Below are 15,174 nucleotides of genomic sequence, written 5' to 3'. Positions count from 1 at the left end.
AGCAAGTGACTTCAAGGCTCTATCCATCACACACACACACACACACACACACACACAGAAATTGTATATGCCTATGACCCCATCCAAGGAGTCATTGGTGTCTCTGTTCCCATATATCAGCGTTTTATATCATCCTTGAATCAGCCTCATATTGACCGGACAGTTTTATGGCCCTTTGGTCAAACTGGTCAATGAGGATTGCTCCATTAGGAATCAATCATGTTTTAATTCATGCCTTGAAACACAGTTTTTTAGACAGGCTCTTATTGAATAGAGTATTGTATTCCCATTGCTTCAGCGTTTTGTTCTTTTAAAATATGTGTCTGGTGTTCTTGTTTTCCTCCTTAGCTTTAGTGCACTTTTAGAATGTTGTGTAAAGCATTTTATTGTATTAACTTTGTGCAAATTCTTCTTGGTAAGTGGAAATTTAGAGTAAATGCTATTTTCTTGCCTATCACAGTAAGTTTTTTCCATAAGTGATTATTCTGGATTGATTCAAAGATTTAAATGGCGTTAAGCTTCCAGGAAAAGTACTGCTTGTTGGAAAAGGCATCTTCTATGCCGACCTCATGCTAAAATGTTCACAATCCTTTTTTTTTGAGCAGTCCATTTTTGCCCTCAACATCTTGTTTCACAAGCAATAACATTTGAATATGTCACCCAAAAACTTTTTAAATAACACCTAATATCCTATTTTTTAGATCTATTCTTTAATTTCAGATGTCAGCAATGTTTACATGCTTTAATAGACAAAAAACAAATTATTTTTCTCATACTGTCCATTGTTGCAGCACCTCTATCTGAAAACTGTATTTTACCTCCTGTCTCTTTCAGGCCTCCTTCCCAAAAAGCCCAGTCTTCTCTGATTGGTCAGCTTTTACAGGCCTGAGCAGGCACTGCCCACTGTGTTTCCACTTCAGCTCTGGCTATGTTCATCACAACTTTACAGAAGTCCTGACAGCTTGCTTAAAGGCACTGTTTCTGAATACGGACTGTTTGGATAGCTCCATGGACTGAGCGTTTTGATACTTTCACGGTTTTAGTTTAGCACTTACACATGTTTTACAAAAAAAAGACATGGAAATCTTTCTTTCCACAATATAGGACCTTTAACATATTTGGAAAATTCAAACATAAAATGCTGCACTATGTTTAAAAAACTAATGTTAGGACAGACAAGTCCTAGTATACTTCCTGCATTGAACTTAAAGGCTGTACCCCAGCGATTTAGTGTTTCACGTCCATAAAAAGTATGAGTCAACTTGGAATTTCTGTCTAAAATTGAAGCTTATCTGGCGAAGTTTCAGGAGTAGGACCACACCTCAACAGCGCCAACTTCCAATATTCCTATAAATAACCACCTGACCCTCTCCTCTTCTTCGCTCTCGTATTCTGCGCCCCACCCCCCCACCCCGTTTCTCTCTCCCTACTTCTTATTTTCTTTCCTCTCCTTCATAGGACCATGAGGGGGTCCGCCGCTGCACCCGGGCAGCGACGGACCCCCTCATGGCCCGTCGCTGCCTGGGTGCAGCGGCGGATTCTCTACAGAGCTAGGCCTTTAAGGGACAACGTATTTATATGCAATACTTACTGAACATAATCAACAGTTCCATACCTGCAGTGTGATAACGTAAATCACACCATTTGCATAACACCTGATATAATACTTATGCTAATGTACAGTGATAATACACTCAAAGAATTTGTGCCTCAAAAGTACATCGTTTCACAAACATTCTGAATACTAACTTTGTTTTTGCTTCATTAATATTGAATATTTTCTTAAATTAACTGAACAAGTGAAACAATTGTGATTAAACTGCCTTGCTGATTAGTAATTAACCTTTTTTATCAGTGATTTTAGTATGCCTCTCTTTGAAACACCATATGTGCTTGTTTATAGCTCTTAAAGCAAAACGACATGTTGCCTTCCCTCCAGCAGCACTGGCGCTTCTTGCGATCGGACCGCTTAAATCGTAGCTAGTAGCCAGACTAGAGGCTCCATATAGTCCAAATTTGACTTGTGATGCAGCAATGAAACTGGTCCTCAGAAATTTATGCAGGTAGTTGTGTTGCATCCTTATTTTTGCAACATGTGGCTGAAAGTGAACGTAGTGTCTAGCAGCAGTTAGTGTGTGAGGACGACCAAAAACAGGCCCATCCTGGGTCCTGACCCGCAATGGTTTAAGAAACTGAATGTGTGCAGCCAGCCTTGTCTGTTGTATTTCCCTGTAACACGCTATCTGTCACTGCAGGATAAATTAAGTGGTGCGCACAACGGATTATGAGGCATTTTAGGTGCACACACTCACTCTCCCACAAAAGCACTCTCTTGCACACGCACACACAAAGTTTATCCCCTTGGAGAGTCTCATTAATTTGGCCAAGTTGATTTGTTCTGAAAGGCTCGGAATTCATCACAGCCAGACAGATGGTAGAGAGGGATTTCCTAGAGGGGAGGAAGAGGGGGAGAGAGAGAGACAGAGAGTGGCGTGGGTCGGACAGGAGACGAAAGTGAGGGAGGGAGGGCAAGAGGAAGGCAGAGAGGGGGTGACGGAAAGAGAGAGAGCAGGGCAACAGCAGAGGTACAGGGAGTAAAATGAGAAAGACGGGGAGAGAGACAAGCAACAAGAGATCAAAAGAAGAATCGAGTGAAAAAGAGAGAGGGATAATTGAGAGATAAGTAGAGGAGAGGTGAGCAAGCGCCATCTGTCATTTTAGAGAGGGAGACAGAAACAGGAGAGTGGCGGGGGATGTCGAGGGAGGAAACATGGAAGTAGATGGAAAAGGGAGGAGAGAGGAAAAGATGGGTTTATAATTCTTTCTCTATTTCAGTGTTTTTCTTTTACCTTAATTTGACATTTTTAGTGTTGCTTGTTCGCTTTCTATTTGAGACGGTCAATAAAAACGTCTTGTACCGGAGGCAAGAAAAAAAAGCAATCCTGGCTTTGTCCAAACTGAAGCACTTGTCTAGCTCCTTAAATCAGCACAAATCAATATTTATATACCAACAATGGTAATGTGAAAGCGGTTACCCGTATTGACAAACCCCACAGATGATAATCTGCTGGCCCTGCCGTCACCCCTCAGCTCCACAGAGCTTTACGGCGCCTGTCTGTTACTGTTTTGGTTCATTTTCATGGCTTCTACCAGCTGCTGTCGGCAAAATAAACCAAAAAAATTGTGACTAGCTGGTGAACATAATGGATCATTCAGCAGCTAAAGACCCCAGACTTTTAAGTGCAAAAACATCAGTAAATGCAGATTTGCACAAGTTCAAAATTGGTGCCATCGTACTTGAACAAAAACATTTATTTGCCGCCTGGATTGTGGCTGAATATGCTGACGTATTAACCCAAAATTCAGATACTCAAGGTCTGCCATCATAAAACTGTGATGTTGCCGTGTTGATCTCCTTTTTCGTATTATAAAAGATTGAGTAGGTAATTGAATTTCACAGCAAATTAGGGCCTCAAATTGTCGCCGCTTTAATTTCTTTCCTGATGTCTGATGAAATAGCCCTGTTATGAGTGCGAACTGCCATGTAAACATTCAGAACAGAAGACAGAGTGCAGCGTTTTGCATCTACTCTTTATTCTCTATCAAACACACACACAGGAACATGTTTCTCCCTGTCTCTCCACTATGAATGATTTAGTGAGTGTGCCTCCAACAGGCCCGCTCAAGGAGGCTGTGAAACTAGGTTAACTTAAGGTAGGCTCTGCTGACTTAGAATGTCCACACACACATCTACCACCAGTGTCAACAGCATTTATTTCCATTTTAAAGAGGCAGGGTGACCATTTAACACTCTATCACTTTGGTTCTGTCACCTACAGAAAAACTAAACGGAGTTGACAGAATCCTGCGCCTGTCTTTTCGTCATTGTCAGTGGACAAAAAAAGAAACCCATCAACACAGTTTTGTAAACGCATGACTTAATTTCCCTTTTTATGTTTATGATGTAGGATTTCGTACGTGCTCCACAGGGAACGTGAGTGGTACCTGCTTATGAGATTAATTTAGCACACATTTGTAGCCTTATTCTGTCTGTGTGTGTCTTTGCGAGTGCACCTCCTGTGTGTATAATTCAAAGCTACTTAGTCCGAGCGGACACGTGCCACCATTTTCATTCTTCTAATTGAAAAATATCATGTGGCTCTACCCGTGCGCGTTGCCTCCGTCTGCATCCTTGACGTTCAAAAAGTTGCGCATGAGAAAGTGAGAGACAGAGGGAGAGATTATGGTGAGAGAGAGGAGGATGAGGGAGGTTGAGTCATCATCCTTTTTATCCAATCCCAGGCCTCTGCCTGTTGCTTTGGTAACATGATGTCAGTGCAGCCTGTGGCGACTCCTCTGAGGTTACTGAGCTTCAGCACAGAGGTGTGTGTCTGTGTTTTTGTGCCTCTCTCCTGAAAATTGTCACAAAAATAATGATTACTAGACTTTGCAGTGTTTAAGGTCAAAGGTCAGATTGAATTATTGATCTGTTGTATTAGTTAAATGAGTAAAGATCAGTAGTGCTTATCTGTTTGTGTATATGGTTAACTGAGAACGTGTGTGCCTGTGTTTCTTTTCGTATTTCCTCACCTGTGAGGCTTTAAGTTTGAACTGTTCTTTGAATGCACTGCTCTTTTTTTATGTGCTGGTGCGTCAGTTGCCAGTGCGGTCGTGAAAGTAAGTGCTGAAGTGTGCATGCGTGTTCAGATGTCAAGGTTTTATTTTCAAACCGATCATTATAATCATCTGATGCTGAACTTTTTATCTCTCTCTCTCTCTCTTTCTATCTCTCTCTCTCTCCCTCTCTCTGAGGAGTCGATCAGAATTTGCCATAACTCCTTTTACTGGCTGGCGCAGTGTTTGTTGCATGGCAACATGACTTTATTGAACACTCTCCATCAAAAAGTCACGGGGATCTGTTCAGGCTTTGTTCAACGTAGCACTGCGGCTTTCAGGGACACTCGAACAGTAATTTAGGTATTGAAGTTGAAGGGTTACTCAGTTCTTTTGTTTGTGGAGTGAGATTCGGGTTTTTTTGTCAAAGTCTTGAAAAAGTATATGGGATGGGAGATATTAGTCAGATAAAGGATTCCCTCATTCAGAGTTATTTTCGATTGAAGAAAAGTCTTCAGTTCCTACGTTGCCAACATTAAGAGAATAGATGTACAGAGGTCAGTTCTTCAGCATGAAACCAAACATTTGATCTACTTACTGTATCTGCTCAGGTAAATTAGACCTATAGATACAGCGTGAACTGTGAACGAAGGTTGATGAAATATATGATAAATTTGATGGCAATTTTGTACTTTTGTCTGTTTGTGCTTGCCTCACTAACCGAATAGGAGAGCAAAAATAAAACTCAAAGTAAGAAGCATGTTTCTCAGTGTAGTCAGTTGAATTACAATTGCTTAGAATTATAAATGGTTTTTTTCTGGACCCATTAATTGTTCATTAATTAATCAGAGTCAGAGATTTAATTACCAATCACACTACTCCTAAGTCTCTTTCTTAGCCGATTTTAAAGAATGTAGTGGGAACTGTGCATCTTGTTGTGCCTTCAGCAATGACTCATCAACAACACGTTACAGCAATAAAGTAATTAACTTAACTTTAAATCACAGAACTCTTTTATTCTCTTCGTCTTCTTTACAAGAACCATTATTGTCAGTATCTAGCTTTAATACTGTGTGTCATCCTTTGGTAGATTTTCTTTTTGGGCATGAAGCAAGTAAGATGCAGATTTCAGTATGACGCGGCTATAGATGTCAGATGTTGAGACTTTAATGGTAAGATTTAGATGAATAACGATGAGGCAGAGATTTAGTTTTCACAGGGTCAAACTGTCGGAAAGAACAGGAGACAAGAAAGATGTGGTAGAAATTAGTCAAAAGAAGGATGAGGAAAAAAAGCTGTTCTGAACTGTTTCTCACTCTGTTCCATCATATTGATGAATGTTTGGCATTTGTGGATAAAAACTGTAATTATGTGTTTGTGTGTTTGCGAGGGAGACAGAGAGGAAGAGAACACAAGTGATTTTTCTTAAGTGAGAAAGCTATTATCTGTGTGTATGCCTTTGTCAGTGTAGTCTCGGTGTGTTAGTGTGTGTGTACAAGAAATGAGAAAAGAGATAAGGCATTAAAGAAAGAGACATGATAAGTCTTTGACATTTGTTCTGATAAACAGTAATCTTGTTGTCCACAATCGGTTCAAACACAAAGCACAGAATACACAAGTTGGTGGTGAGCTTTAAATCAGTACACAGAATAACCCAGCTGGAATAAAAAAAACAGCTAAGAAATGTTTCCTTTCAGATTGTTTTATTCAGACATTTAACAGTTTAATATAAAGACCCTCAGTGGAATCATTGGTTAAATGGAGTGCAAAGACATTGTGGTTCGAGGACAAGGTTTGAATAAGTTGTCGACTGAAAAAACCTCACAGTACAATATGTTTCTTTTTACGTAATCCCTATTGCGCTCTCTGCGATGAAGTGTTTATGTGAGTTATCTGATGTATTCTGTGTCATCATCAATGCAGTTAAAAGCATTTTTCTCTTCCAAATAAGATTAGCGACATATTCTAAACGCGATGAACCCTCAGACAAGGGGCCATAGACTCCTTTCCCATTGCCACCAGTAGAAGGGTTTGCCTTTCTGATTTTACTGTTTTTCTGAGTTGTCACGTTTGACATCATGGATGCGCCAGAGAACAGGAAACAGTCACAATGTTACGGTGGTTGCTTTTTATATCTTTAACTTCAAACTCAACAACCACTAAACAATAACTGATTGCTGCTTGAGAGGGACTGAAAAACTTCAACTAACCATCCTTCGAGCGTAATCGGAGGTAGAGCTAATAAATCATCTTGACTGGAGTCAATTGCCCCTTGTGCCCCTTTTGAGGACAAAAGCCAGATGTTACTGGATGTTGGTGGGTTTATTGTCTGGCATGAAAGGTGTATTGGTGGTATGTCTAATATCTGACTGCTCATGTTATTTTGCCCCTTCTGACCATGTTCTCAAATGTCAGAAATGAAAGAGTCACTGAACACCCCATGCACATCCTGTTCTTTCTGACCTCCAGTGGTTTTCATCTTGCTGCAGTGATGCAGAAATTTACTCCCAGGTTGTGACATCACTGTTGGGTGTCATCAGTGCTGCTGAGTGTGGTCAGAGGTATGACAGGCGTAAAGCCTTTTCATGGAGTGCAGTCTCTAGTGATATTATTACCAACAGGGAAGATGGCCAGAACTAAATAAATGATGCTTTAATAAAGCAGAATTATCTTTTTAAGTAGGTGTGACTTTTAAATTTGGAGCTAGTCCTCACACGTCCTTAAAAAACACACACACCATCCCTAACGTCTTGTTTTCCTCTCCACACCTCCCACCTGTTTTGTTGTCTCTTTACTCAGACACACACACACACACACGTGTGAAAGAATGAGAAACACACGCATACTCTCATGCTTGCGCGCACACACACACACACACAACCTTTTGATCTCGCTCGCTTCATTATTGATAGCCACGCTTGGTCGGAATGAAAAGGGTTTCCAACTCATAATATTATTAAAAATCGACTCGTTCGCTTTCATCCCCTCTTCCTTTCCTTTGCTCCCTCTTGGCCCTCTTCAGCACTCCATCACTCTCGCCCCACCTGTGTCATGTGATTCCATTACATTAATGAATCTGTTTTTTTGATGACAATGTCTGTGCTCTGTTGATGACCTGTATTGATTATTGGACCGGTGTGTGTCTATTTATGTGCTCATTCCTTTGGTCTTCTCTCCCTTACCCCCTGGCATTTTTCCGCCTTTGTGCTTATCGTACAGTATCTCTGTGTGTGTGTGTGTGTGTGTGTGTGTGTGTGTGTGTGTGTGTGTGTGTGAGAAACAGAAAAGAATGAAATGACCTCCTCACTAGTGGCTCTATTTTCAGTGTCGCCTCTGTGCCCAGAGACACAGCCATTGTGTCAGTTTAATTTATTGACTCTGTCTTTCTGTCTGTCTGTGTGTGTGTGTGTGTGTGTGTGTGTGTGTGTGTGTGTGTGTGTGTGTGTGTGTGTGTGTGGGTGTGTGTGTGTGTGTGGGTGTGGTTGTGACATCTATATATTTAGCGTCAACTCCAGGGTCTTGCTTAGGGAACCATCAAAACTAACTCTGCTCGCTGGTCATTTAACACAAGCTGACCTCCTCTGCCAACTCAGCACAACACACACACACACACACACACACACACACAAACGATGCCAAAAATGTGTCAACATATACGCATGCGTCCATTTATAGAACTGCACAGTCACGGCACTCTGTTTTAACCAAATAGAAAATCTGGATGGATGGATGGAATAGGTAGGTAGGTAGGTAGGTAGGTAGGTAGACAGATAGCCTTCTGTCTCTCCTTCTTTTTCCACCGTTCTTTGTCTTTCTTTCCAGTCTGTTAGACACTTGACACTCTGCTCTGCTCCATTTAGCAAAAGGCCATCTGCTCGTCACCTTTCGTGTCTCTTTCTGTCTGTCTGTTCATTAATAGTAAGCTTTAGTCTCACATCCATGCAGCCCTGGTTCATAAAAGTTCTGATTAATCGCTGCATAAACAGTGTTATCATTGTACCTCACAGAGCTTTTTGGAAAGTGGTTGAGGTGGTTGATGGTCTTATAAAGCATTGGACAGATGGAGACTGGGGTTTGTGCCTTACATTCTGGTTGTGGTTAGGTGAAGGCTACAAAAACACTTTGGTTTACGTGAGGGAAAGACAGCTCTCAGACCTTCATCAATCCCTCCACTTCCTGACGTGAAAGTCAGCTCACTTGCATGTAAAGTGAATGTAATATGACACATATTGTACAAATTATGATATGATGTACAGATATGAATGTATCTGAGGTCTGCAGTATCTGTTTAGCCAGATATTGCAATGATACTGAATATTTATAATTATGCCTTTGTGTCCTCTTCACTCTTTATCTGTCTATTTGTGTTCGTCTTTCAGTTGTTTTGTTGTTTTCCTCTGCCTTCCCACCCCTCCATGTTTTGTGTCTGTGGTCCTGTAGTCTGTTTACCCGTGTGTCCCCCCCATCCTTTTCCACACATTCTCTCTTCCCATCGTTCACAGTTTGCACCCCTCCGTCTCTCATCCCTCTATCTCGTTAGTGTAATAACCAATTAACTGCAGCTCTTGGTTGCTTCAATTTTTTTATTTATTTCCTCATTAATTCATTTTCTGTTGAAAGTACACTCCTCTGTGATTGGCAGCTCACGCTAATTGCAGCTCAGACTGCAAGCGTACAAGATACGGTCTCGCACAGGCACACACACTTTGAAGCTCATGAGCAAACACACGCACACACCCTTTCAACCGCATTTTTGCAAGGTTATACATATTCTTGTGCGCATGCAAACCGAACAAATGTTGAGTTATGCTTGCACACACATTATGGGAAAAACATCTATTGCTGCACACATACGCGGAGGGATCAGTGTGATGGTTTTAATTAGATTTGGCCTCCAAGTCAGAGTGGGAAGGAAGGCAGATTACTGCTGCCCTCCATAATGGCCTTCCAACACTTTATCTGAGATTATAGTGGCGGGAGATGACTCCAAGGTCACTAGCACGATTGAGGAGAGGAGAGATGGGAGGAAGAGGCTGTTTGAGTACCCGAACAAAAACATTCACAAAACACGTAGATCATCCCGTGTGCATCGATTTTGCGTCCTTATGTGTGAAATGTGTGGTATGGCAGTATTCACAGAAGGATCATCAAACCAACTCTCTTGTTATCCATACCACTAGCCAGTAGATTTTCACACATTTCTGAACAGCCGCCCTGGGGCCCTATGAGCTGCACGAACAGATAAACAACTCACCAATTAGCTGAACAAACTTTTCTGTGTACATGACTGATTACAGGCCGATTACAGCCACTATTCAATGTCCTGACTGATTTTTAAGAGATTGGATGGAATCCACACACGAACCAAGCATGTGTATAGACTCTCATACCCTCAGACAGAACGTCGGAGCCTTTCTCTTATAATATCTGTTCTGATCCCCATGAGTAGATACAGCTCATGGTTTATTCTTACCCTTACTGATCCATAATTCATCTCCTAATAGCATTTTACAGGCATAATTGAGTGAGCTGTGTTGAACTCAGTCTATAGCTATGGGCTGAGATGAAATACCTCTTTTCATTTACCATACCGGTGTGTATAATTTTAGCTCCTTGGCTGCAAATTATGTGTACTTTGCATTTTTGCTGATCCTTTTCAAAGGCATGCTGTGCAATATTATGTTTCTTATGTACATTAGTTTTGTACAGCTACAGCTCCAGGCAGTCAGTGGTTCTCTTTTATTTCTATTACCTTACAACACTAATGTTATTAGGAAACTAATGCAGCCCTGATGTTCTCTGTGATGGATTAAGGCGGATGTTTTTAGACTAGATTTGACTGTTTTAGCCTAAATAAATAAATAAATTGAAAGAAAAGGGATTTTTACACCACCAGAATAGCAAACCTGGCTCCAGATATTGGTTTGGAGAGTAGAAAATTACAGGATATATCTTTGAAAGCAAATACATAGATACATTATGATTTTGTTAGAGTTTGATTGGTGACAAGCCATACATTACCTGGGTGGTTGGGGCTTTGCTGGGGAAATTTGGACTTATGACGTCAGTAGTTATACAATCATCGCCATGACCCTGATGGTTTGCACAGTGATTAGCTCCAATTAGTGATGCAATGATCCAACATGCTGGATCAATATCGGCCATGACCTGCACAATCCACTTTAAAGGGCCAGTGTGTTTGATTTAAGGGGATCCATTGGCAGAAATGGAATTTAATATTCATAATCGTGTTCATATTCGTGTATAAACACCTGAAAATGAGAGCTGTTGTGTTTTTGTTACCTTAGAATTAACCTTTTGTATTAACAGAGGGAGCCGGAAACACTGGCTCTGGAGAGGCCCCTCTAACCACCATAGGGGAGGGTGAGACGAGAAATGTTCAGGTGTTTACGATCTACAACAGCACTGCAAGATGCAACTGAATCCTACACACTGGACCATTCAATGCAGTTTCTTTTTCAGTGTAGATATATAGTCTACCGTTTGCAATAAAAGTTAGATTAATTCAGTCATGTCATGCTGCCGAAACGAAATTGAAAATTAGTTGAGTTCCACACAATGCACCCTGTGAGGAATTGTTACCAAGTGGAGTAAGACATAAACACCCGCTGGCTGAGGTCTAACCGTAAAACACAAAATGTTTCCAATGTATTTATCTTCAGCTAACAAATTAAGTCGATTTCACTCGGCTCTCTTTTTTCTTCCAAACCAGACATTAAAATGACCAACCCATAAACTAATCACCCCCATAATGAAGCCTTTTAGCCACCTGACTCCATTAAAATAATTAATCTGCAGTGTGTATTCAGTACAAAACATGATGATGCAAATGTAGGTTTAAGTGGGCACTGTGTGCCTATATGAGCGAGGACATGTGAGGGGAGGTGGGTGCGTGTGCAGGCATGTGTGTTTGTATGTGTTTTGTGTACTGTGAGCACCGCGGAGGCTTTCCCTGTGTGGCAGTACTCAAAGCAAGCTGGGAGGAAAACGCTGAGTCTTTGATGCTAATATGAAGTGTCATATCTTCCCTCGCAGTGTGTGTGTATTTGTTGTGTGTGTGTGTAGATGTATACTGTATGTGTGCGCTGAGAACTTATGCAATTACAGTTCCTTTTTGCATTACCATGCTGACTAAAATGCTGATGGACGTACGGCCCTAAGCTGACACAAGCAATCACTTTGCTGCTTGTGCGTGTGTGTGCGTGTGCATGACACATGTACAAACGCGCACTAATTCTTGGCTTAATGTTTTGTGACTGGGAGTGCTATGTTGTAGGCAGAGGTCGGACGCACACATACGCGTGCACAGACACACACTGTCTAAGAATAGTCGGTTCACACAGTGGTGCTGTGGCTCAGAAGGCCAGTTACTGTAAAAGGATTTTCATAAGTTGAGTTCTGAAGGCAGAGCTGATCTGTACAGCAGGTCCTCTTCTACTCCTCCAGCCTGAGAGCCGAGAGAGAGAAATAGTCTCTCACCCTGGGACGTTAATCGGCTCATTAATTTTCTTTCTTCTAAACTGCTGGAATTAAACTTTCCCACTCCATTTACAGCCTACGATGGCTGTTACAACCATTACTTCTAAAGGCATCAGTACAGGCACATATTATCACAGCGGTGCTGTAACTAATACTATGTATATATTTCTATTAGTTCTACTAGTTTCACTATACTTATACACAGTACAGCTACACAGTCTTCATATCAGACAGAAGTGATTGTAGCATTAGGAATGTTATTTTTCTACTGCATCCCATGTTTTTCTTTTCACCATTTAAGGTCATCTTTGACCTTGGAATTTGGAGAGTTTTACCAAAAACTGCATGAAAAACAAAAGCTCTGTTTACTTGTACATGATTAGCCGCTGAGCTGGCAAAAGATCAATTTCCATGACCATTTCACACGCAATGACGAATTTCCTAATTTTGTCAAATTAGAAAAAGAAGACAAGAAACTGAAATGTTCACTAATAAAAGATCACAATTAATTATTTCACTACCTCAAATAAAACAAGCTCTGTACTTCGAGAAAACAAGTTTATCGACCTGTTATTATTTAAAAGCATATAGTTATTTCCTTATTATTATCAAAGATGATGAGTACCATGGCAGCATGCAGAGATGGCATCTTGACAGCTGTAGCAACCGATTTAAGCTGAAAATGTTAAATCAAGGAGTTTCCATTATTAATCATGCATCAGACTGTATACTTGATTATACAATGGAAGCAACTACCAAAGTGGATAGTTTCTTTTCCAGTTCCCCTATGCCAACAAGAATTATTTTGGTTGGCTCCTGGAGAGTAACACATCTGCTTCAAGCTGACTACTGTTTGCAATTAGCCAGATTGTAAATATTCATGGAAGATCATGAGGGAAAACATTCAAGCAAAAGTTCAAAAAAAGTTCCTATGGTTTGTTTTGAAACTCCCAAACCCACACCACAGAGTGTGCAGCCATATCTTGGACCACTTTTATGGATGAGTTTGTTTTCTTGTGATAAACTATCTTTCAGCCTTTCTGTTGCTGGAGATACTGAGCTAAATTAACCCGAAATTAAATTTGCACAAACACATATAATATATACTTTTATTTAAATTGTACGTGTATGAAAAGAAATCAGTCGGCTACGCATCTTGAAAATGTACAAACCTTGCAGTTTCCAGAATAGAGAATCCATACAAAGAGAGTTGCAATAAAAAAAAAGATATGATAATAATGCTGGAAAGATCCAGCTGTGTGACCACAGGTGGTGTACATTGTTTTCCTCCTGCTTCCATGTTGTTGCCATGACACTTTTGTTATGTTCTAATAATGTGTGCAATAGATAGAGAGGTGCTTTGGGGATCAGAGCCCAGGCAATGGTCCAGCAGAAGTGTTTCCCTTCCACTTCCTCATTGTGTCTATACCCATTTTCAAAATGTAACTAATTCCTTTTTTAAGTTAGATTGACTGTGCTTAATTAATTTCTCTCTGTCCTTCTTTTTCTGTCGCTGCAGCCATTGGTGTCCAGATGACTCTGGAGCTGATTGAGTCCAAATTCCTGGCCATCGCTGCACAGGTACGCACTTAATTTAAGAGTTCTCCACCATAACAGTTCTTGCAGATTTTTGTGAATCTCTCCAATAATGAATTAACAGAGTACAGAGGAAGACCTTCCACTGAATGAATCCTTCACATTTTAAGATAAAGAATTGTGACACTGACAGAAGGATAATGAATGTAACTTCTTATTGACATCTTGCTAAGTTGTAAGCTATTAACAACTTTCGGCTTTCAGATGTATTCGTGAATGTTGCCATAGAAAAACAAAAAAGAATCGAATGATGAATGTCAGGTTTCTCTGGTAATTAAACCCTGTGATTATTGCATTATTGCCTCAGTTTTTTCCAGGTTAGATTTATATTATTTTCCTTGCACTTTTTAATGTCCTCTATAAAACAAGTTGATTGCCGTACTATGCTGGCACTAATGAGAAAGTCTGATGCATTTATGGTTACAGCAGTTATATTTAGGAATGCTTGCAGAATACAAACAAACACAATCGTGATTTTAATGATACTATGCACTGACTCCTCCAAGCCCTAAAATAATGACTCCTGCTGTATCTCCTGAAGTGATCAGTAGAAAATTGCTAACAGCTGTACGCCTCCTTTCAAACATTTAATTCTTACTGAATTAACTGAACTGTCGGATGCGAGGATAACATTAATGTGCAGTTTTGATTTCTAAGCTTTTTCTTGCTTGGAGGTTTTCTTTAGGCCATTATCAAAGGCTAAAATCTCACATTTACATTGTAGGCCTTAATCAAACACCAAATTCCTTTGAATATAGTTCAGTATCTTGTTCTATAGTAGACATGGCTATTGATGATACACTGTCTGCTTCAGGGTTTTAGCCCGAGGCCGTCGTCCTGTATTCATGAATATCCCTTTAAACCACCAGGCCGTGCCGACACCATTTATTACCATACGACAAGGAGTCAGGGATTATTATAGGCTCTTTTTCTGCTCCATTAGTTGGTAATTACAATATTTAAAATTTGTTTAATTCAAAGTGTAATGCAGTGTTTTCCATATCACTGCATCCACTGCTAAAGGAGTGCTTACCCTGCCTAAAGTATTATTTTTAAAGATTAAATGTCATCATTAGAAGTGTTTTTAGTGGATACTTTTGTGCTGCTCAGAGAATTTCATTAGCACCTCTTTCGGTGGAGGGTCTCAGATTAATCGATAAGTTGTCAACTATTAAATGAATACCCGACTATTGTAATTATCGATTCATTATTTAGAATAATTTGTTTAAGAAAAAAAGCCCCAAATCTCACAGTATGTGAAGTCCAATATTCAATTGCATAGTGTGGTAGTGAAGCCCAGAGTGTTATGTTTAAATGTGCAAATAACTAAGCAATTAATCGAGAAAGTGATCAACAGATCTATCGAGAATATGAAAAAAACAAGAGTTAGCTGCAGCCCTCGTCTTACATTATCCTTCTTCCACACCTTCAAGAAAACATTTTTCTCTGGAGAACCTTGCCTAA

The 15,174-nt window shown here is 40.2% G+C and overlaps 1 protein-coding gene across 2 annotated transcripts in view; it reads left to right on the top strand.

The window, feature by feature from the left end:
- The window catches only part of cacna2d4a (calcium channel, voltage-dependent, alpha 2/delta subunit 4a), a 90,204-nt gene that overhangs the window by 60,566 nt on the left and 14,464 nt on the right, over positions 1-15,174 (top strand). For both annotated transcript variants that reach the window (XM_030439677.1, XM_030439678.1), the window contains exon 28: positions 13,634-13,695. In XM_030439677.1, the coding sequence (XP_030295537.1) occupies positions 13,634-13,695 (62 nt within the window). The remainder of the gene's footprint in view (positions 1-13,633; positions 13,696-15,174) is intronic.

This window comes from Sparus aurata, chromosome 14 (genome assembly GCF_900880675.1).
Source record: "Sparus aurata chromosome 14, fSpaAur1.1, whole genome shotgun sequence".
Classification (NCBI taxonomy): domain Eukaryota; kingdom Metazoa; phylum Chordata; class Actinopteri; order Spariformes; family Sparidae; genus Sparus; species Sparus aurata.
Note: the sequence above shows the minus strand (reverse complement) of the source record. Positions and strands in the feature narration are given on the sequence as shown.